The sequence below is a fragment of the Vitis riparia genome, chromosome 7 (assembly GCF_004353265.1).
Source record: "Vitis riparia cultivar Riparia Gloire de Montpellier isolate 1030 chromosome 7, EGFV_Vit.rip_1.0, whole genome shotgun sequence".
NCBI classification, from domain to species: Eukaryota; Viridiplantae; Streptophyta; class Magnoliopsida; order Vitales; family Vitaceae; genus Vitis; species Vitis riparia.
The window spans coordinates 15,388,222-15,413,877 of NC_048437.1; the positions used below are offsets into that span (position 1 = coordinate 15,388,222).

Sequence of the window (25,656 nt, forward strand, 5' to 3'; positions counted from 1 at the left end):
CGTATTTAGATTTGATGGCTTATGTCATGGGAATAATTATATCTAATCCACAAGACTTCTGGAAGTTGACATTGTTATCCTTTTCTGTTGTAACGGTGGCTGCTCTACTCTACACTTTACATACATACCGTGTCTGCAAGCATTTCTTTCATTTTGAGAAGCTGTTGTGAAGGATTCAGTGCCTTTATCGAATTCTACTAATGATCCCGAAACATCACCCTGTATGAAGAGCAGCATTCCACGCCGTATCGCCATAGCGGCTTCACGGTAAGAGTCACCGTCGGTCAATGCATTCCATATGCCGAAAACTGAAGAAAGGAAGAGTCTTCCAGAGAGTGAGTGAAGTGGGGTTTGATGACTGGGAATTCTAGAAGTAGTGGTGGTGAAGAAGGGTGAGGAACTGAGAGGTTTGATTACTAAAAATAAAGGTGAAGGTCGAAGAAGCAGCAAAAATGTAATTGTGTGGAATCGGGAGTGTCTTGCCTTGTGCAGTACACCACCCAGCTGGGAACCTTCCTCCTTAGTGACAACCTATATCCACTCTTGCATGGTCTAAATGGCCACTCTATGCCACGTGTCACCTTCAGGTTCACCATCTTTAGTTTTAAAAATGTTTTTCTTTCCAAATAACATTCTTCAAATAAATTTTCAGATTTCAATTCTTCAATTTTTACCCTTAGCATTTTTTAGGTTCCAAAAATTCCATTTTTAATAAAATTGGTTGCCATTTTTCTTTCCGGCAAGCCACTTCCGAATTTTCTTTGTTTTTTTAAAAATGTTTTAAAATAAGCAAGGATTAGATTCTGTAATTCCAATTAATGAAATTTACGAAATTAATTCATGCAAAATAAACGGGCTTTGGTGGAAGCCCCACATAAGTGACTTTATAATTGATTGATTGATTGATTGATTTAATTGTTATACATGCTTGATTTATTCCACTCTAATACGTCCATGCGATTATTATGTGATTATTTGTTAACATTTGTTTTCCTTGAAATGAATTGGTTCATCACTCAGGTACGTTCTTCGCCTCTCACATTCATTCGGATATTTTGTTGTGATTTTCGATTCGAGTATTCATTGTTTTCCTTATTAGATGTCATGATTGCTTCATTTTATTAGTAGAGACCCGACTTTAGGGACTTAGAAAGGGTGCTACGGTCTTTACCGTACTTTCCTGATAAGTAACCTGACCCTCGAACTTGATCCGGTTTTTCGTAGACCACCTTTTCCAAAATAAGGAGTCACACTTAGGGTTTTCTTTCTTATTTTGTTTACCCTTTAAAAATAAAACAAAAATAAGTGGCGACTCCAAGTCATTTTCTAATAAATAAAAGATAAATCCTTTTCAAAATAAAATCGAGCTCGCCATCAAGTGGAAAACACATTAGCCGAAATGCGGTGTCCACAAAATGCCCAACTCACTCTCGGGTGGCTAGCAAGTGGTAAAAGGAAAAACAAAAATTAAAATAAAAACAAATGTCTCTTAGTTTAAAAAGAGGGGTCTACATTCAAGTTAGGTGGTTCTCCAAGCTCTCCCCTTGAAAGAAAGAGAACAACACTTAAGGTGGTCGTCCAACTTCTCCCACCTTGAGAGAAGGAGGATAATACTAACTCCTTTAGGCTCTCCCGTGCACCCACCCCCCAAGAGAATAAAAATTGTATTTGGGAAAGGAAAGTTCAAGAACAAGGAATATGAGTGCAATTCTTATTTAATATAAATGTTTCAATTCAAGTAATAAATAAGGGTTTTGAAAAAACTCATGATAGATAATTTATTATAAGAAGGTTACCAAAATTACTTAAAGTCTCTTACTAAGTAAGAGAAGGTCATAGGAAAGTCCTCAACCTCCAAGATTAAGCCCATCTTGATTTTAGGCGATCACCATCTTAAAGACTAGGTCACCTAAGGAATCAATGGATATGAACTATCATAATAAGACAAGACTATAGATGTTTATAGTGGGAGTGGACAATTCTATAGATGAAACTTTTCACTTGATAATATTGATATTAAGGTTCTTGGTTATAACTTAGACATAAAGTGGTTGAATCACCTAAAGTAGTCTCACTTGCATGAGCTAAGAGTTAAACATAAAGGTATGTTGATCAATGCCTTAAGATAATTGTTTAGGTTTAAGAGAGGTTGATTAATTAGAAAGGCTATATATCCTTAGTAATAAGAATTATGACTTGTTTAAAGTAAGCTTGATCTCTATGACACTAGGATACTTTGCATAGATACATGTAGTTTGAATTAAAAAATTATAAGAAATATTATTTAGGTCAAGGAGAACTTGATATAATCATTTTGGATTAGTTTTTTTTTTTTTTTTGTCAATTTTTTTAGTTTAGAATTATTTTTAAAACTTAGTAGACTAGGGTAGGAATCCAACACATCAAGTCTCGTTTAATTTGGAGTTCATTCATTTAGTGAGAAAAATTGAGAAAATTTAGGAAAAATTAATTGAAATTGAGTATGAATAAATGCATGTATGTATTACTCTTCATTTATGCATATATTAACCGTTATATAAGTATATAACATCTAATATTCAGATATGTACTACTCCACTTATTGAACAAGCACTTGAAATCGAGTATAAATAAATGTATAAAAGTGTATTACACTTTGCTTATGCATATGCATTAATCATTATTTAAGCATATAATATCCAATGTTCAGACATGTGCTACAATTATTGATCAAATGCTTGTCATTCATTCAAAGAGTTGCTAACTTTCTTGAATTTTCTCACTTAGCAAACAAATTCTGAATCAAACAAAACTTAATGTGTTATATTTTTTAGCAAGTCTATCGATTTTCAAAAATAATTTGGAACAAAAATTTAAGTTAATTAATACCAAAATTTCCTCTTGTTGAAATTATTCTAAAATGATTATGTTAGTTTCTCTATTACATATAATTATTTTTTTTCCAAATTTTTTCATTAGGCAAATGAATTTAGATTATTTAATAAGTCTATTAATTTTAAAATATAATTTGGAATGTAGAAACTAAAACAATTAATAACATAATTTCTTGGTAATAAAACTACTCAAGAATGACTATACTAGTTTCTCCTCTAGATCAATTTTGCATGAAAACTTCTTATATTAACTGGTTTGATTTTTGCATTCCAAATTAATTTTGAAAATGAATAGACTCATGAAAGAATTTAGCACATTAAGTTTCATTTGATTTGTTTGTTTACCAAGAAAAATTGAAAAATTTTAGGAAAATCAATTAAAAAAATTAAGTTTGAATAAACACATGCAGCCGTGTACTATTATTTGTTTATGTATGTATGCATTAATCTCTACTTAAATGTGTACTACCTAAAGGTAAGACATTTACCACTCTTGTTCATGAGCATAAACTTGTAACTCAATAAATTTGCTAACTTTTTTGAATTTTTTCATTAGGCAAAAGGACGCCAAATCAAATGAGACTTGATGCTTTGGATTGATACACTAATCTAGTAATGTTTTAGAACTTAAAAATTAGACAAATTAATATAAGAATTTCTCTAACCAAAACTATTCCAAAATGATTATATTGATTTCTCCCCTATACACAACAATATTTCTTTTAATATTTTCCCTAAGCAAATAGACTTAAAATTATGTAGGACTTAAATCTTTTAATTCATTAAAAGATTCTAATAGTTTTTAAAAATAATTTAGAACTCAAAAATTATAACAATTAAAACTAGAATTTAGGGTGACCAGTTTAGAATATTAATTGGAAAGTTAATTTATAAATGTAATGAAGAAAGTTGGTTATTTGTAATTTTGTATGCTTAAAAAATGAATTGCATTTTTTTTTAATAATTATTGAAAATATAATTATACTAATATTTATCATTTATCAAAATATTATTATTTATTTTTAACAAATAAAATTCATTTATAAATTTATTAAAATATTAATATTTATTCTTTATAATTTTTGTAAAATATTATTATCTTTTAACAAAATACATAATTTTCAGCTTTTTATCATGCTTGAAATTTATCATTACATTATTTATTGAAACCATTATTTTCTATTTATTTTATAAATATTCATTATAATTTAATATTCCATTTAAAGTAGATAAAAAATTTTGTGAAATTTTAAAATATTATCATTCAATGTTAATTTTTTTTTTCAATGCTTATATTATTAAAAAAAAGTACCTAAATGATTAAAGGTAATATATTTGACAAAAAAAAATTACATAAAATATTAATTATTTTTAATTAACCGTTTGAAATTTGAATTTTCTAAACTGGGATCCTATTTTATTTTATGATTTTTTTGTATAAGTGTTTGAAAACATACTTTTTTTTTTTTTATTTAAATAAAATACTTTCAAATATAAAATTCGTGATAAAATATGTGTGAAAGGCATAATTTTACCTTAAAATATTTGACCAAAGGGGAGGAGATTATAACCATATTAAGATTGGAAATCTTTGTCCCCCTTATGCGTTACGAACTCGTGTAGCCCTATTATCTTATCCTTTGTCACAAATATTTAAAAAATAAATGTAAAAAAACTTTAAAAAAGTCTTCCACTAAATACGACTTTCCTGTTGAGAAAACCGAGCACTCGAAAAACCTTGTTTTCCCCCAAGCTTGTCAGTCTATCGCAGACAGGGAGCGTCGAACATGATGAAAGCGGCTTTCGTATTGCTTCTTTTGATTCTTACGGCATCAGGTCCATTGAAATCAATCTGATATGTATAGATATTTTTATTGTTACTTGATCTGTTAGATCCATTAGTGATATGGGTCTTTAGATCTACGCTTCTACATAAATGTTTCTGTTCTGTTTGACATTTTAATTCCAATTCCATTAACGGGTTCGAATTTTTGTTCATTATTTTTAATGGGTTTTATTTTTTTCTTCAGTTTTTGCAAAGAAATCAGGCGATGTTACAGATTTGCAAATCGGTGTGAAGGTGGGTTTCTTGTTCGTTTCTGTTTCTTCTTCTAATTTTATCCGATTTCTGTCAGGAAGATGATATTGAGTTTAAGCCGAAAGGATGTGTTTTTAGTGTTAGATTTACGGTTTGTATTGGTTGAGCTAGCTCTAGGGATTCGCGTAATGCAAGTTTTAAATGAGGGGGAAATCCAGTAGTCCTAATTGCAAGATCAGTGAAAACCACATCTACAGGACCCGCGCCAAGAAGCATGTGTCCGGTAAGCCCTGGAATCTGATTTGGGACCTCCCAGTTCTGGTAATGAAACTTTACTGACTGATGGGGGTAATGGTGCATTTGAAATTAGGGGAACTTTGATGATCTTATTGGTTTGAAGCGTGGAGAGAAGGTAAGGAGCTGCTACATATGTGTTGTGACTATGGTTTCGAGGCATAGCATGATAATGGATTTCCTTTTAAGGTCTCCAAGTGGCTGCATACTCTTGGATATTTCACATGTTATTTCCAGTAGTGAATGGATGGCTATGATTAGGACTCATGCATAGACTGGTTTCCACTAAGTGCATTGGATTGTCTGTACCTTTAGCAATTATCATCAATTAAGCTATTTCCATGGATACAAGTGTGATATTGGACATAGGTTAGGGGAAGAAACTCATAACACTATATATGTAGTGAATTGCTCATAATTGAGTATACATTTTAAAATTATGAGGGCTCATTTGTCCAAATCAGACAATATCTACACAGGAGGAAGTAGGTTGTTGCAAAATGGTATCATAGTTAATTTCCAACTTCAGTGTGAGACTTTGCCTATGTAACCTCGCAAGGGATGTTTGTCTGTTTGACCTTATAATTCTGTGGGACGCAATAAGAATGTTGTGTTTACATGAGGGGTAAGTATGATATTTCATATCAGTTAGAGAAAAAAGTTTCTTACGCCATATATGTAGTGGGTTCATCTTGAACTAGGTAGACACGTTCTAAAACAAGTTTTTTTTTTTGATAAGTTAGACGCTTTTTAAAACAATGAAGGTCCATTAGGTTGAAAGTAGACAATATTTATGTAGAAGGGAGTGGAACTTTATAATAAGCCTAGATGCATAGCATACTAAAATTTCTCTTGCCTATGATGAGGTCTAATTAGCCCATGCTATATGAGAATTTTAGATTGCTATCTCCAACAATGTTGTTCATTGTGCGATAGGAAAGTCTCCCTTCGCATTGGTATATATGGAGGCACCAAAACATGTCTTAGATTTGGTACAATTACCAAAGGCTCTTGGCCTAACTACCACAACAAAACATATGGTTTAGAATGTAATGACCCACACCCATCTGTGTGGATATTGTCTACTCTAGGGCCAAAGGGGTCCTCACGGCTTTAAAATATGTCTAAATGTTTAAGAGGAGCTCATACTTATTTGACGTAAAAAACTTTCTTCCCTATCCAATGTGGGATATCACAAACCATTTTGTAATAACCCACACCCAACCATGTAGATATTGTCCATTTTGGACCCAAAGAGGTCCTCATTGCTTTAAAACACGTCTACATGGTTAAAATGAATCCATACTTATATTCCGCTAGAGACTTTCCCTCCATCTGATGTGAGATATCACAAACACTCCTCCATGTAAACACAATGTCCTCGTTGTGTCCCATGGGATTGTGGGGTCAAACAGACAGACACCCTTCACGGGGCTAAACAAACTCTCATATCAGGGTCAAGGATCGACTTTGATACCATTTTGTAACAACCCATACCCAACCATGTAGATATTGTCCCCTTTGGGCCCAAAGGTGTCCTCATGACTTTAAAACGCATCTACATGGTTAAGAGGAACTCATACTTATATAGCGCTAGAAATTTTCTCTCTTATCCGATGTGGAATATCATAGAGAAGGTTCAAGCAATGTAAGCAGAAAAAAAGAAGAAGAAGCAAATGCTAAGTATAAAGCAACAATTAATAAGCATCGTCGACACAAAGTGTTTCAAGTAGGTGCTATGGTGATGGTATTTGCACAAGGAAAGTTTTCTTGTTGGAACTTATAACTAGTTAAGGCCTAATAAATATGGACCATTTTAGGTGTTGAGGAAAATTTATGATAATGCTTATGGAAATAATCTACTTGAAAATATGGTGATTTCTAAGACCTTCAATGTTTTTGATTTGTGTGAGTACCATTCACTTGGCAAGCCTCTTTATCCATATTTTGACTTAAGGTTGAGTTTTGTTCAAGTGGAGGGGACTGGCACAAGATAGCTAGCCCTAAGAAAGTAGTCAAGTCAACTAGTATCAAAATAATATTTAAATTACCTAGGAAACTTGGGACTTGTAGTACTTGGTTACTTGTGATAGATATTTATGTGGGTTTTTTTTTTCTTTCTAAATCTTGGAAGTTTTGAAGACATTAAAGGGTTATTGGGATAAATAGGAAGGAAAAATGATGGAAAAAAATCTTTTCCCTTTTTGTTCTAAATTTTCAGTCAACGAAAATCTCTTTTTGAGAGTTTCTATGGTGGATTCCAGACTTTATTTGGTTAGACGTGTTTTGTCCTTTTTTTTGCTTGCTTTCTATTGCGTTACTTCTCAACAATGATTCACTTTCATAGGGGCTCCCTCTTTGAAGCGTATCTTCAACTTCCCAAGCAACACCTTTTTTAGTATAACTGAATCTTTGATGTCTAAACCGCCTTTCTCTTGTTTATACACATAGTGGATCATTTCACCAAATGTTTTTTCTCATGTGTTCCCCCTCTCCAAAGGGAATCTCTTTGTACTTCTCAACTCCCAAGTTCATTTTTCTTAGAATGATAAATAGTGCACATAGCATATTGGCAAGCTAGACAAAGCACGTTTGATTAATGTTAGCCTTTTACTTTTTCAAAGGTATTGTCTCTTCCACAACTAATCTCCTTATGACTCTTCTTTCACTACCTCACAAACTCCATGCAACTTAAAAGAAGCACCAAGTGGAAGACCTAAATATGAGGTAGGGAGCTTCCCCATTTTGCATACCAATAAAAATGCCAAATACTCACTGTTTAAGGCCACAACCAACCCCCCTCACCACCAACAATAGAATATGCTCCCTTTTTGTTAGATTAATTTTTAAACCCAAAACCGCCTCAAACCATGTAAGGCTTCAACTTAAATGCCTCATTTGCTCTTCACAAGTAGCACAAAAAAAATGAGGGTGCTATCTATAGATAAAAGGTGAGTCACCTCTACTCCCTCCTTACCACTCCCTCCTGCTTTTAAAGTTGATATGAAGCCTCCCTACCTAGCCCTCTTCACAAAACTATTAAGTGCCTCCATCACCAAAATGAATAAATAAAGAGAAAGAGGATCTTCTTGCCTCAAGCCTTGAAAAGAACCAACTAGAGTCCTATTTGCCAACACAAAGAATCTTGTTGTTGAGATACACCATTGGGTCTAACCAATACATGTCTACCCAATACCCATTTTTCTAAGAACGATTAAGAGGAATTCCTAATTGACTTAGTCATAGGCCTTCTCTATATCTAGCTTCCAAAGAACACCTCTCCTAAAGCACTTCAATCTTGAAATTCGTGCATCATTTGCACTCAACATCGCATCCAATATTTTTCGACCTTCCATGAAAACATTTTTAGCATGGATGCCACTTTTCCAATGACTTGTACCTATTAGACAAAACTTTTGCTAGGAGTTTAAACAAACGGCCCACTAAGCTAATGAGTTGATGTCTTTTTAATTATTTGCTCCTCCTTTCTTAAGGACTAAGACCAAGAACATTGAGTTTAAGCTTTCCTTAGGAACACCATTCTCATAGAATTCCCTAAAGAAACTCATCACTTCATTCTTCACAAATTACTAGCTAAAGTACCGAAAAGCCACGGAGAAGCTATTTAGACCAAGGGCCTTATCCCCACACAATCTTATCAAAGCCTTATAGACTTCTTTTTGTGAGAAAGATCTCTCCAAACATCTTGTCTCCTCCCCTTGAATAGGTTGGAAATATAGTTAGTTGATGCTAGGTCTTCAATCTTCCATTTCTAATAGAAGATTCTTAAAACATTTGCCACCCCCTCATTCATTTCAGAATCTTTTGATAGCCTTAACCCATTCACCTTTATACTAATTATGAAGTTCCTTTTTTTGTGTGCATTTACCATTTTGTAGAAAAATTTGGTATTTTGTTCACCCTCCTTTAACCACAATTCTCTTGACTTTTGTCTCCAAGCAGTTTCTTCGAACAACACCCACTTGCTAAACTATTCAACAACTTTTTGTGAGCCACCACTTCCTCCATTGATAGTATTGCTTCCTTGTCCTTAGGTCTCTCTTTAGAGCTTTTAGCTTAAAGGCAAGAATGAAGTTGAATGATCCCCTAAGTTATAACTCATCCACCACATTTTTAGATGCTCTTCCAAATCCCTTTAATTTTGGCCACATATTTTCAAATTTGAAGGGGGTGTTTTCCTTTTCTCATCCTTCCCCCAGCCAACAAAATTAGAAAGTGATAAAAAATAGACCTCGATAAACAACTTTGTGACCAGTTATTGAAATGGTTCTTCCAATCGTTTGATACCAAAAATCTATCTAACCTTGGATTGAAAGTTGATTATTCATGCCTTCACTCCAAGAATACGGGACCCTTATTAGAGGAAGACCATGCAAATTCAGCTCCTCTATCACCTTAGAAAAGCACCTCATAGTCAAAGACAACCTGACACATTTCCTTCTTTCTTTAGAGTATTTGACAACATTAAAATCCCCTCTTATACACCATTAGTCTTCCCATAGTCCTCTAATATCCCCCAACTCTGACCAAAATTCTTCTCTATCTCTCCCTTGGGTTGGCTTGTAATGAACACCCATGTAAAATTGTCCTCACAATTTTTTAATTGACATAATATCGAATACATTCCTTTTTTCATGCCAATTGGCTTCAATACCCTATTATCCCAAAACACTACAACAACATTAGCTATTCCCCTAGCTTTCACAACACCCCACTCTAGGAATCTACCAACCCTTAAGCTCTTGACTATGTTTAGGGTCATCTCTTGTACCTTGGTTTCTTAATAAACACACAAAATTTGCTTTTTGCATTTCAATAAGAGACTTGATTATTTTTCATTTCTCCTTGTCATTTACCCCCTGACATTCCAAGATATTATCTTAAGCTTCATTGACCAATTGAGACTATCTCTTTCATGTTCTTGCTAGCACCATTCACTCGCTTTACTCCACCATTGAGATTAACTAAGCTTTCTAGCTTGTGAAGCTCTCTTGTTGCCTTGGACACATTGGTATATTTCCTTTTCTTTGTTTTACCAAGAATTGAAGCCCCTCTTCTCGCCTCCATTTTCCTAAGTAGGGTTAAGATCTCCCCTTCAAACCCTACTATTGGTGTCCCCACAAATTTAATGAGAGCTACTAATTTATTATTGAGCCTCCCAAAATAGAAAAGGGCTTTCTCATAGTGGCTCACTTTAAGCTTTCCTTCTATAGAAGCATCCCTTCCTCTCGTCCCCACATCCACCTAGCTCGCCTGGTTGGTCTCATCATTTTCCAAAAACTCCGTTGTCCTCCCATCTTGTAAAACCATCTTCGATGTCTTCTCTCCTATACACTAAGTCCTCCCATCTTAGTAGAGGTTAGATAATTGACATGTTTTGTAGAAGAGTGCTTAAAAAGATAATTTGCAAAAGACATCGAACAATTACACAGTTATAATAATTGGTCAATTATTAGCCTATATGCTCTCTAGTCCTTTTAGTATGGAATAAAGGGAACCTGGTGGGCATATGCTAAATACACTTGTTAGGGCAAGATGTAGGCTTGAGATATCATTTAATACGTACATAATTGAGATGTATAAAAAAAAGAAAAAAAAAAGATTCGTTTTTTAGACTTCATGCAAGATCCATGTTTTTTGGAGGCAAAGAAAAAGATTAAATTTTAATTTATTTTTAAAAAAATATTTAAGTCTGTGGTTGGTAAGGTTGCTGTTATTTCTAGAGAAGTTCTTTCTTGTTTGTACTCTTTTACTGATCATATGGTCATAAGGCATATATAGGATATTTATGAATCTACAGTTTTTGGGATTGATGCAGATTGGAAAGGCGTTTTCTGACGTAAGTTACTCAGCTTGTTCCTTATAATCGAATTAACTGAAACCATTTAGGGGATTTATTGACATCAAGATCATGTTGTCCTTACAAGCCATTTATTAAGAGCTTGTGATATTTCTACTTTCTGGTTGTTTGTTGTAAAAGTAGCTGTTTATGTTTCCTAATTTCTGGGAAAAATGCTTGAACACTGACTATAGTTTTTCTGATTGGAGAGAGAGATTGGGGGATGGGGGTGGTTGGGGGGGGTTGTACTTGTTTCCTTGCAGAGAAATCTCCAGGATTAGAAGTCTTGAGCCCTTGAAAACCATTTCGAGAAACCAAACACCAAAGCTTTGGCTGTATTGGTTGCAATAGATGCTGGTCCTGGAGTGTAATGGGAACTTTCCCAGTAAGCCCTTCAACCCTTCTCTTCTTGATGATGTTGATGGATCCTTTCTAGTGAACCTTATTTGGTGATATTTGTCTAAGTTTCTGTTGTTGGTATTTCTTGACAAGATTCTTCATGTAGAACTATTGAGTGAATTTTCAAGGAGTTGGTCTATGCAACTACTGAGTATAGATTGTTTATCTCTCAGCCTCTGGTATCATCTGCCATTTGATCCATATTTATTGGTAGGTTTGAGGTTACTGTCCTGGAGGACTTGGAGGAAGTGAACCTTATGCATTAAGCCCTCTAAGTTTCTGGTGAATATTTTGAAGGACTTGGAGGCCTCATTAGTGATTTTGAGGAAATTAACCCTTTATTTCATCTTTTGGGGAATCCTTTCTACAATCTCTCTACATGGGTGGACCTTGGTCCAGGAGTGGTTATGATTTCAGGGTTTTTGTCGATGGAAGCCAATTGTTAGTAATCCAGGCTTTGCAGGTAAGTAGAATTCATATATTTTAATTCAAATATTTTAGTTTTGGGCTTTTGGGTGTTTAGATGATGAAATAAAGATATAAATAGGTCTAGGTTATAAAATAGGGTTTTCTGGAAGAACAGAAAAGTGGGCGGTTGTGTGTACAAATGCTAGTGACAAAGTGAAAATTGAAACAAAAATATTTTAGGTCGTCATGCTTCAAGTGCTTAAACATAAAAAAGAGAAGAAAAAAGACTTAAAAATTAATTAGAGTTCACAAACTTTCACAAATTTGATAGTCTAAATCTCATTTTGTATCAAGGTGGTATTTTTGTAGATTCTTGAATACTTTCAAACCCAGTAAAACTTTTGAAAGTGAAGCTAATTATTACCTAATTGTTATATAAAACCAAATAGGACTTAAATTCTCTAAAATGGAAGAGAGATTTTAACACCGAGCTGCCCTTTTTGTAGTGCTAAATGCTCAGTGGTTCATAGAAAAGGGTGGGCAAAGAAGATGAGGTTCACCCAATGATGAACTCCTAGTTGAATTTGACTGAACAGAAATTTTTACAAAATATAAAATCTAATAAAAGTAAACATTTCTAGTAATGAGAACTTTCTAATTCTATAAGGGCTCAACTGACCAAGCAACTACAGTCTTTTATTGCATCATAGATATATTGGTAGATTCAGATTTTTTTTAAAAAAGGATATGTTGGCATATATTTTGTTTGTAAGATGTATGTTTGGTTCTGTGGCTTTCATGTCTCTGAATAGCGCTGGGCTTGGATGTCTGTATTCTGTTGCCAGCTTATACAACATATTTCTTGGATGTCTGTATTCTGTTGTTACTGTTTTGAGGTAGTCAACTTTATGCCCCCTTTTATGTGCCCTTTGTCCAGTTTCTCCTCATTATCTCTGAAGTTTGTAGAACATATTTACTATTAGTTTGATGTCAAATGTAGAAAAAGAGCCATGGTGCTTGGATTCATAATAAGGATCAATTGAGTAGCCACGCCTACTAAAGCACTAGTTTTGCAGATTTATCCTATTTAGTACCACATTTTGTGTTAGTTTTTCCAATTTGGCTTATATCTTAGGAGGCATTGGATGGATATTTGTATCTAATTGAAATAAGGGTATTTCTGGTATATTCTATCTCTCTCTCTCTCTCTCTCTCTCTCTCTCTCTCTCTATATATATATATATATATATATATATTTATGCCATTAGTTGCTTACTTATGTTTGGGATCTTCCTTTCATTGTTACAGTATAAGCCAGAATCTTGTGACATTCAGGCTCACAAAGGTGACAAAGTGAAAGTACACTATCGGGGGTAAGACATGGTGCATCCTCAGTTTGTGTCCTTATTTCCTTGATGTTTGTCTTAATATGTTGTAGTATAAAGATAAATATCTGTCTATACGGCATTGCTTATTTTCTGTGCTCTCTGCTAAAATGATCATACTTGAACATATGAATTACCACAGCCATACAATGGTTCTAGTTTTCATGGTCAAAATTTTGAGCTCTGAAGCTAATTTGCATGCTAAATGACAGTATTCTTTGAAGGTGATAAACTGATTTTAATGTGATTCTCAAAAGCTTTAGTTGTTGGTACTTGGAAGGAATTGTTGGATACACACATGAAAGTGTGGGATGATAGGAAAGTGTAGTACCATCTCTTTCAGACACTGGTGAGCAAGTTTTCTTTCTTCTTTCTTCCTTTTTATCTTTTTAATAATACTATTTAAAAGGCTTTTTTTTTTTTTTTTTTATCAAAAAGAAATCTTTACATGAAATCAACACTCGAACTTCCATCTCCACATTCTAAACCCTTGCCACTTGAGTCTGGGGGCCAAGGACAAAGGGTGGGAAAGTTGCTCTGAAGTTTTGATACCTAGGGGCATGCAAGAAGGAAAAGGAGTGACATTTGTCAGAAGAACCTTTTAATGATTTCTCTTTTTGAAATATTGAAACTGCAATATTCTCTTGTTGTTTTAGTTTGTGTAAATCTGAGGCTAATATTCATTTTGGTTAGCATAGTTTTTAGAGCATCTATCAGAGAATATATGTATATATCTTTTGGTATTGGCAATTGCTCTTCAATGCAATGCTAAAATACATCACTGTATGGACAATGCTAAACATAATGCTACTATTCTTTTGGCACATGAGGTAACATTGCCTATTGGAGTAACAATACTAAATCTAAATGCTCCATTTTGAGAATGGCATCCTGATTGGAGATGCTCTCACTTTGGTACCAAATGCTTTGAAAAGCCAATTTTGAAATAAGTTCTTATCTGAGAAGATAAGAAATGAGAAAGTATAATTTAACTTCTATGAACAATATAGCTTAGTTTGCAGGATTCTTGTACTGCCTAGACATTGCATGCAGAGGAATTCTCAATTGCCTTGGTGTATCCTCAAACCATTGAGTGAACTGTTTTAGCATCTGGCGCTCTCATTTTAGGCCTGTATCCTGATAATTTCTTATTCTGATGAAATATTGACGAGTCAAGTGAGTATTACTTTCTAGGAGTAAAAGTAAAAATATGTCATTCCTTTATTTGCACTTGTATCATTCTGCTACCACCATCATGTCCTGCTAAAATCATAATTAATATATGTATGCAGATCTTTTTAAATTTTATAGGTGAAAAGGTGGAACTTATTAAATCTATGTAATTCCCAAAACAAAAATGATTGCTGGGTTCAATCATAACTTGAACACTATTGGATTGCCAATTGTTGCAGTTTGAAACCTTCTGATTGGACTCTCTATGTAACTTACACCCAAAATTACTTGTGTACTTTAGCAGTTCGTAATTGATTTTCGCCAAATGCCTCCTTTTTGGTTTTTCCTATATTTCCTTAACTGATGATGTGAGTTTTTGATTATCTTGGCAGGGGAAACTCACAGATGGAACTGTTTTTGATTCCAGTTTTGAAAGGGGTGACCCAATTGAGTTTGAACTTGGTAGTGGCCAAGTAATTAAAGGTATGTAAAGAACCAACATGAACTTACTGTTTATACATTGTTTTACCTATTTCTTTTTTACCCCAGTAAAGGGATAAAGAAGTGTATGAGTATTGCATGGGTAATGATTTTCTTGTAGTGAAGTTCAGGAGCTAGTTCATGTTAAAGCATCTTGTTTTAGGATGAAATTCATATGTTTTCTACAACTGATTCCTTGTCTTCTTAAACTTGCTTCATGGGATCCTATAATATAAAGACCTCAAATAAAAGGAAAAATGGGTGAACTTTTATTATTATTATTATTATTATTATTTTGATAGGTTGGTAACTTTTATTAATTTTTCATTTTGCACTGGGAAACTTTTTGGGTTATATATGTGGCACTTGCTTAATAATTAAGGTGAGCATTAAGATATGTGGGATATGTCACTTGTGAGTCTTAAAATGGCATTTTTTTGAACCAAAGTATTTGGATAAAACCAGGGATTGTACCCCACTATCTTTTCAAAAGTGGTCAATTCCCTTGAATTTTTCTAGAAGGATTATATTCTAATTGAACTCCACTCATATATGACAATGAAGCTTCCATTGTTGGTTGAACCAGAGCATTGAGATGGTGGAGTCATTGGATATCCTAACAAATGTCTTCTTTTGCAGGATGGGACCAAGGATTGTTGGGGATGTGTGTGGGTGAGAAGCGAAAGCTGAAAATACCTGCAAAACTTGGTTATGGGGCCCAGGGGTCTCCTCCTAAGATCCCAGGTACTTCCTTTTTTTTTTTGATAAGTAAGATCCCAGGTTCTTTTGTTTCACTTGTTATGCTATAATCCTCTAGGTAGAATAACTGCAATGCATTTGTGAGAAGGAATGAATCTTTTAGTAACTCTGATGGTTAAATGGGTTGAGATCCTTCATGTGTAGCCAAATTTGTTATCTATATGATTAAACTGGTTATTAGATGTCCATTAAAAAGATTCATCAATTTCTTACCGTGTGATGCTTTGAACCAATAATACTTTGCCTCTGTTCTCCTTGGGCTGTATGTGATGTTCTCTTTGCTATTCTTTTGGGAAGAAGAAATGAACTGTCCCCCCCATTCTCCTAGTGGCAAAGCCATTACCATCACCCTTTTGAGAAACTACCACTTATTAGTAGTGCTACTCTATATCACTCTATAGAGATGGTAAAATATTTTCAGTCATATTAAATAGATGAGATCCACAATCAGTGGTGAAAAGTGCCTTTTTGGACAAAATATTATAAAAGTAAGGCTTTCTCAAAACATATATTTGAAATATTGCTTTCCTTACTCTATTGGTGCTTCATTGGCACCATGTGGGTTATTTTTATTTCTTAATTTTTTTAATTTTAATTTTATTTCTTAGAAAACATAGAAGCCACATGTTCATTATGCAATTTCAAGTTTTATATTTTTAGTTAACTAAAGCTGCTTTTTTATCAAGTGATTTAATGATTTAAGTTTGAATCCACTGGATGAAAATGTGGTTTCAGTGAAAAATGAAGAACCCACATTTACATCCTGTGGCTGGATTAAACCTGAAACAACATGATGCATATACAGCTTCTTTATCAAGCTTACTTTTTAGAGATATTTGAATGTCAAAGGAACTTCAAAGAATTATTTTTTTTCAAAAAAGAAAAAAAACAAAAACAAAAACAAAAACAAAACAAAACACATGTATTTGAAAAAATATCATTAATACTTATAAAAGGACATACAAGATGAAGTTGAAAGCAAAAGTAAAGGCATGAGCAAATAGGACTCGGGTTAGTGAATTTTACTATTGAGAGGACTGAAAAATTTTAACGTCATAAAAATTAAATTAATGTGTTTTAGTTTAGTGGTTACCTAGTGTTCTCTTCTTGAATATATTAATATTAAGTGATTTTTATTTTTACCATATAAAAGTAAATTCCTCTTAAATTCTGCAAGTCCTTTTGATAATTGATATTCAAATACGTGTGTAGAGCCTGATTAATGAAGCAGCATATTCATCATGTGGTTTCACTGACTAATCCTTTTACTGGAACAACCTTTTCATCATGCAGCGCTCAAACCATGAAACTGCATGATGAACATGCAGCTTTAGTTCAGAAACATACAACATGTTCATTATGCAGTTCCATGAAAAGCTTGAAACTGCATAATGAACATGCGACTTCCATATTTACTAAAAAGGAAAAAAAAAAATTGCCAACATGGAGCCAATGTGCTGCCTATGTATGTATTAGACGAGGCCTAACATTCATGATATCTTCCCCAAGAGGGACCCTTTTTATCATTGACTCTCACCTCCAACCAGGACTTTGACCTTGTAGAGTTTGGGGGTCCAGTTTGCCACTGGTTTACTGATTAAACTGTTTTAGCTATGTTTGGACAGGGACATCAGCAAGTATTGTTTTTAAAGTAGCATAAAATATTGAGGCAAAAAGTCCTCTGGCCAGAGAAGGAACAATGCTTGTAGGAACCAGTTCTTCTAAGTAACCATTTCATGATCTTACCACAGTCCTCTTTATAGGTCAAGCAAAATGCTCAATTTAAAGCAGCCACTTCCAATTCAACTAAATTTACAGCATGATGATTGTGTAGGAAATTTTATTAAACAATTGATGATTGGAGAATTTTTCCCCAAGAATGCATATTAAATTGTTTGCTGTTTATCTTATTTAGCCAAAACCCTGTTATCTAAGACCTAGGGATTAAAAGAATCTGACACCAAGACATGTGAACAACCCACCCTTTTAATATTGTACATATTACTATTTGTATGTGAATTTTTCTATGTATTTATGCACAGGTACATACAAATTTTTTGTTTGGAAGAATGCTTAAATGTGTACTTATTCATATTCTTGTTAAAAAAAATATATTAATTCTCTATTTATTTATGTTTGTGTTCATAGCATGGGGTTAACACTCATGGTTGATTTAATCGGTCAATTACTTTCAGAAGACTCTAATTTCCAATTTTGAAACAATGCCTATGTGTGTAATATGGATATTTTTGTCAAAGATATATATCCAATACTGGCTTTCTATGTTTATATCTGTGCATTTGAGCAGTGGTGGAGGTAAGGGTGATTGAAAGTCAATGATGTACAATCAAGCATATGCCTTGATGATTACAATGTGTTTCCGTCCAAAGTTTCCTGGGTTTTGTTTTACGATTCATTTTCTTTGTTCACTACATAGCATCTGCTTCAAGATCTGGTTAACACCAGGCCTTTGGTCCCATAATTCATTCATTACCTTAAGAAGCTTTAGGCCTCTTAGACAAAAACAAGACCAACTTGTTCCATACTACTTGTGTTGCTGGGATTGTGCAAAACCTATATGGGCAGGACAGGTTTTGACAGATCTCGAGCTTGAGTTGTCATATCAATGGTTTGGATCAACTGATGGCCCAAGTTGCCGGTCTGCCCTTTCAACTGGGCTTTCTGGTATCGTTTTGATTGTACTTGTTTTCACTACTTTAATCATGAGAACCACATTATCGTATTATTCTACCTTACAAGTACTGGATAGAAACTAACATCACAAGACTTAGAAAAAAAGCTTGCAGTTATGGCTGTTTTATAGGTTTGTCTTCCAACAGTTCAACCAATATATATCATCAAAATATTATCTGATGGGAAAGTATGGTATGATCTTTGTCAACCTTGCAGGTGGAGCAACACTTATCTTTGACACCGAGCTTGTTGCTGTGAATGGAAAAGCATCAAGCGGAGCCAAAGCAGATGACAGTGAGCTATAAACAGAGGAACAGTTACTTTTTCTTTTCTCCTTTCCCTAGTTGCTTAATTTGGTAGACCAAGACATTTTGTTTCAGTAACTTGCACACTGGACTGGATATTTGGTTTTTTATCTCAATAAAAGGGTTTATGACTGAGAGACTACATGCATTGAATGATATTTGAATTATGGATTGGGTAGATTCACTTTATTACCACTTGATGTCTTATTTTAACTTTGAGATTATGGGTTTTGGCCCCAGCCATGTTCAGTTACCATCTCCAAAAGCAGGTTCTGAAGATGGTTTCTTTGGAAGAACTCATGTTGAATCTATACACCTTAGTGCAAGCAACTCTTTGAAAGGTTTGGTCGTTTGCTGTTCTATCTGTTAGTGTTTTTCTACACAAAGACGATTCCAATTTGAAGCATATATAATACTGATAATCCCTTATTTTGCAGGAGGTTTAATATGACATATTTGAATGTCCTTTTGCAGTTGTGTCATCGCGGGCGGAAGGGATGGAAAAGCAGGTACTGTAACTGGGTTTGTTCTGCAGTACAGTCAATAAAATTATGATCATGATTATGGTTGCATTTAGAAATCAGAGTCAGTTCTATTACTCAGCTGGCTTAATCTCTAATCAATTCTCCAAGGGTTATAAAGTAAAACTGGTAGCAAGTATATTTGGTAACTATTTTGAAAAACAATTATGAAAAATAGTTTTTGAGAACAGTTTTTGAAAACTATTCTTTTTATATTTTATAAAACAAGTCTCAAATGTTTTAAACTTGTTTTTAATGGATTTAAATATGATTTAAAAATAATTTTTGTCTATTATTTTATTTTTAATCATTTTATGTGTTTTTATAATTATTTCTTAAAATAGTACTTAAAAAATGAAAACGATAAGAAAACAATTAAAAGACGTTATCCGAAAACACCCTATTTTTTGTTTTTATAAACAGAAAGTAAAAACAGTTTTTGGTTATCAAATATATTTTTTATATTTTTTTTGTTTTAAAAAATAAAAAATTATTCTCGAAAACAGTTACTAAATTGACCTGAAGTTTGTTTCTAGTTTTTGGAATATTACAATTATCCCTTCAAGTTTATGAAAAAGCGTCCCAAACATAATACTCATTCCTACTTTACAAAATCTCCTATTTAAGTGGTGTTTGTTTTTTTGGCTTTTTACTGAAAGCAATTTAGTTTTAAAATTTAGGTTGTTTGTTTTTCTACTTTTTCATGACTTATTATAAATTTTTTACTAAATAGAAAAAGTCAAAATATGTAGTTTTTTCTAAATAGAAAAAATAACATATTTATTTATTTTTTACTTTTTAATACTTAATAGAAATAAAATACTATAAAAACAAACAACCTAATATTTAACACTATTAAGCATTAAAATTCTATTTAGAATTAAGTAAAAAAATAAACACCACATTAAGTTTATGTTTGGTTTTTAAAAAATATTAAGTAGAAAAAAAAATTGTTACGAAAAAAATGATTTTTTGATGTTTGGTTTTATTATGAAATATATATATATATATATATAAGTCATAACACAATTAAAATTGGGTAAAATTTGATGTATTTTTAAATTATTTAATATTTATATAAAGGAGTAAAAAGAAGTTAAATTAATTTGAAATAGTATATAAAAATAATTAATTAACTTTAAATATTTTTTTTATTTTTTTTCATTTTTCTTTTCCTATCTATTTTTTTCCTCATGTTTTCCTTCGCGCTTTTTGAACCAAATATGGCTTAAGGAAACACATTGAGAAAATGTTTTTGAAAATTGAGCTTTAAACCATTAGGTATATAGTTATTTATTTATTTATTTATTTATTTTTGTCTCTGAAAAAAATGCTATTTATTGTGACAAAGCTTTCAAAGAGTGTGAGATGTGGCAAAAGTATAATCCTTTTTTTATTTCCTAATTAGCTTAAACATACATCTTTAGAATTGGTAGGTTTCTTATCTATAATATGGTGCAACAAAGCTATAACTATGATTAACATAAAGAAAAATCATGTAATAATATACTATTAAAAAATAATCGATTTTTTAAGAACTTTTAATTTGAATTTTCAAAATACGAAAAATAATTCTTAAAGCATGCATTCTAATAGCAATAATAATTGAAAGTTCAAGATTGTCCACCAACCATTCATTCCTCATGTAAACCAATTCATTTAATTTTTTTATTTTTTATTTTTATTTTTTTTCTTTTTAACTTTAATAAGACAGGTCAAGAGGGCTATCGTGCTTTGTAAAATTTTTTTAAGCTTGAGATACGGCGATCCAATACACCACATTATTATTATTTTTCATTGCTTTCTCTCTTTCTCTTACTTGGAATGTGAAATCAACTTTGACCTTTTATTTTTATTAAAAAAAATATATACATTCTAGTTACACATTTTCTTATGAAATTTTTATAATTTTTTTTCACTCTTTTATCTCTTCATATTTATTAATTATTTATTGATACTTTATAATAAAAAATTAATATAAAAATAAATACATAATAAACAAATTTAGAAGTTTAAGATATAAGGTTTTATATATTCATAATAAATAAAATATTTATTTATTTGAAATTTTTTATATTAAATAAAAATATCCATTTTAGTATTTTTATGGTTTATATATTTTCTTTAAAATTTTAAATTTTCATATGAAAATCAGAATTATGGATTCAACTTTTTGCTTATAATTTTAACTTTTTATTCGTTTACAATATTTAATTTTTTTTATATAAAATAAATAAAAGTACATTGTATTTTTTTCACTTTAACGTACTTTACGAAGAAAGTAATACTTATGTATGCTAAAAGCAATATTGATGTGTACTAAAAGTACTACTAAAGATAGGAAAAATGTATTACATTTTTAGTTCAAAGTAAGGTATATTTGTAAAACCATTCTTTTATAAAGAAAGTAACATTGATATGTCTTAAAAGTACCACTGAAGTGGGAAAAATATATCATATTTTAATTTAAGATAAAGTATATTATCACCTATTAAGTGTCAAACGTCTTATATTATAGTGAAATAACATGATATGTAAGTGAGTTTTCATGCCATAGCACCATTCGATATAACCCTTAGAAAAGATAGTACTATTACTTTATGAAAAAAAGTACCACTTGTGAGAGTGCTATTTTTTCTTAGAGCACTTGAAAGGTGTGCAACTTCAGAATGCACAAATTTTAATTCCTAATAAAATTATTATGAATTAGTAAAAACAATTTTTATGAAAAATATATTTTATTTTTTATTTTATATAAATAAAAAAATTCAAAATTTTAACCAAGCAAAAGAATAAAACTATAGTCAAGTTTTTATTTTATATAAATAAAAAAATTAAATATTTAACCAAGCAAAAAGTTATTACTACACTCAAGTTAAAATCATAAGCAAAAAACTAAAACTATGATCATTAATTCTAGTTTTTCTATTAAAATTTTAAATTTTTTTAAAAAGTATAAACAATAAAATAATATGATAAATATATTTTTATTTAATATAGGATTTATCAAATAAATAAATGTTTTATTTAACATTAATATATAAAATTTTATGTCCTAAACTTCTAAATTTGTTTATTATGTATTTATTTTTATAATATTTTTTTATTAATTATTTATTATAAAGCATTCACAAATAATTAATAAATATGAAAAGATGAAACAATGAAAAAAAATTATAAAGATTTCGTGAGAAAATGTGTAACTAGTATGCATATATGTATTTTTAGAAAAGGTCAAAAGTGGTGTAACATTCAAGGTAAAATAAAGAAAAAGAGAAAAAATGGAAAATAATGTGGTTCACCACCTGTTAAGCTAAAAGAAATTATATACCATGATAAACCCTCTTGACTTGTCTTGTCAAGGTTGAAGAAAAAAGGAAAAAAAAATTGAATTAGTTGGGTGACACAAGAGAATGGTTGGAGGGTAATTTTGGACTTTCAATCATTATTACTATTCGAGTGTATGCTTTAAAAATTATTTTTCCTACAAAACTTGTATTTTGAAAGTTTTAAAGTAGAAGCTTTTAAAAAATATATATATTTTTAATAGTGTAGTATTAGATGATTTTTCCCAAGATAATAGTATGAGCACATTATAATTAGTAACTAAATTTTAAGGTAATGAGTAGGCTTTCAAACTCTTGTATTCAGGAACTAATAAATATATTTTACCTTTTTATGCAAATTTTACCATATGAATTTTTTCTCCCCCACCACAATGGGCGATTTCTTTAGAATTCATAAGGGTAGATTGGGTTAATTAGTTTAAGCCATGTTTGAAGATTAGAACATAATTTGTAAGCATGTTTGGATAGAATTCTTAATTTAAGTATGAAGGAAGTATTTAGTAAAACTTAATACTTATTACTTAATGACTTAAGTTAACTGTAAGTTAAATTATATTTAAGTTGTTGATTTAAAACTTATTACTTAATTTTTATTTTAAATATGAAGGTTATTTGATAAAATTAACTTAAAATTTATTTTAAATCATCAAATTATATATATATATATATATATATATATATATATATATATATATATATATATAAGTTTGGCCAGCAGTCTCCCAAGGAAGTCAGCATTAAGGAACTTCATGAAGAAGTTAAGCAGCATAAAAAGGAGATTAAGGAGTTAAGACAATTAACAAAGCCTTTTGATAAGGAAATTCTTTTTGAATTTGCTAATCCTGTCACTCTTTGTGATCAAGCAATTAATCTTGTGGAAGTTGGGCCTTGTTTTGGGTGTTCTTGGACTATCCTAGGATAGGTAGCAGTGTGCCTAGGAGCGCGAGCCCTGCCGGTTGAGCCGTTGTTAGCCGGGGATAGGCGTTTGTTAGGCTGTAAGAGGGTTGGGGTGACGTCTCATCAGGTTTGTCAATCTGCTATTAGGCTCTAGTTCAAAAACCCTAAAATGAGTTCAATTTTCCGAACCATGTCTAGGAGATCCAGTGATTCTCAAGATACTGTTGTAAACAGTGAAGAGATCAATTATCCTAAGATCCAAAATGATTTAGATGATTGGAAGTTACCCAAGGTGTCTAATCAAGAAATTTATAAGAAAGGAACCTTTAAGTTCTTCACAGATTATACCATCAAGACCTCTGAGATGTCAGTCAGTTTAGAACAAGACGACCAAGTCATAAGACTTCTAGATAACAGATCCATTGATAAGCATAAGAAAGATGGCTATAATTTCATACACTTTGGTATGATTCAAGTAGCAGCTAAGCCTTTGACAAGATTAGGTTTAAACACCTCTATTGTCATGTGTTTAAGGGATAATAGGCATCTCGAATATCGAGATTCTATTATAGGCGCAGTCCAAGCTGGACTGAATGATGGCCCAGTTTATTTCCAGTGTTATCCTAACTTCACAGTTAGATTAAGAGATGCAGACATCTTAGATTCAGTTGTCCTGCATATTAAGACCCATGGCTTTAAGATCAAACCAGGAAACAGTCCTGTTTCCATCATAACCAGGTTTGCCTACAAGAGCATGAACACAAGCGTTGGATCTGGAGCTCTTTGCACCAGTCCTAAAGGTGAGACCACTTATTTTCACTCTGATATGCTAGATAAGTCAGATTTCATCATCCCCAAGAAGATCTTGTGGAAAGATGTTGATTTCCCTGAAAATTGGCATTTTGCTAATGCTGTTCCAGCCATAGCACAGCGTTCTGAAAGTATTGAACAAATTGTTCAATACCCTGATGGAGGAGGAGAACTGGTGTTCTCCAAATCTTTCAGACATTCCAGCAGCCCTAGAGTTTCTGTTTATGAACCCTCTAGAGCTTCAAGCTCTTCCGTCCCAGTTAGGACCACTAGGGAAGAAGAAGGTTCCAGCTCAGGAAACCCTAAGAATATTAAGCTATCAGGTGTCAGAAGTTACACCAACGTGGCCAGACCATTTTACTCTGAGGAAAATGAGTCTACTCAGGAATCCCAACAGGATGAGTCCCCTGTTATGTCTCCTACCTATTCCCAGATGATCAACACCATAAGCCTAAGTGATGAGGACTTTAAGATCAACAAAGATCTCTTAAGAAAAGACTTCTATTCTGAAGTCAATAAGCAAAGAAATGATTGGTTCTTTAGCACCGTCCCTAAGGTCATTAGAACCATTTACCAAGAAGAATTTTATGCCTACTTAAGACAAGAAAAGAAAAATATTAAGTTTTGGATTTGGTTTGAACTCTTCAAACAAGAGGAATATCCAGATTATCCTTGTAAGCTTATTAATAACACCTCTACAAAAGCTAAGATATGGAAAACCAGTGACAACATTGTTATAGAGTCCATTCATCCTCCTGAAGCTAAGATAGAAAAGAATATTAATGGAACCATAGTCACAGCTTCACCTTTTAAGACTAAGCCAGAGGATAAAGGAACTGCTAGTGCATCCGATGTTAGAAGGATTATGGAACAAATTAATTATACTAATATGTTCCTCATAACCCTTGGAAATCAAGTCAATAGAGTTGAGGAGATTATTGAAACTCAGGATCACCTTAAGAAGCCTTTTGTTAAGAATGACAATAAGCCTTTGTTTAAGCCTTTTGAATTATCCAAGAAATTTCAGGAAAATCCTCAAATTGATCAAGCTTTCATTGATAGAATAAGCCAAAAGGTTAAGGATAATCTTGTTATCCCTGAAACACCTCAAACTTTTGCTATTCCCGAAACACCTAATAGGAGAATCCTTTTGGTTAAAAGGAGTATTAGTCCAAAAGCAAAGGATAATGGTCTAGTCAGATTAACCAAAGAACCTTCTATCCAAAACCCTTTTAAGGATCATAGTGATAAGCAAAAGATTATCCTTAATACCCTGACCATTAAGGATCTTCAAGAAGAAATAGGGCAGTATAGGAAGGACATTAAGAACCTAAAACAACCTACAAGCTCAGAATTTCCTATCCCTCAGGATTATATCAATAGGATAGGTTTTTACCACAGTAATCCTAAAAA

At 32.2% G+C, this 25,656-nt stretch overlaps 1 protein-coding gene across 1 annotated transcript; it reads left to right on the plus strand.

Annotated features, from left to right (window-relative positions):
* Positions 1 to 4,572: 4,572 nt before the first annotated feature.
* LOC117918919 (peptidyl-prolyl cis-trans isomerase FKBP15-1-like) lies at positions 4,573 to 18,826 on the plus strand. Its single transcript, XM_034835892.1, has 6 exons — positions 4,573 to 4,709; positions 4,904 to 4,953; positions 13,181 to 13,245; positions 14,825 to 14,913; positions 15,550 to 15,654; positions 18,580 to 18,826. Exons 1-6 carry the CDS (start codon positions 4,661 to 4,663, stop codon positions 18,666 to 18,668), a joined length of 447 nt encoding a protein of 148 aa, XP_034691783.1. The 5' UTR covers positions 4,573 to 4,660; the 3' UTR covers positions 18,669 to 18,826.
* The last annotated feature ends 6,830 nt before the right edge of the window (positions 18,827 to 25,656 follow it).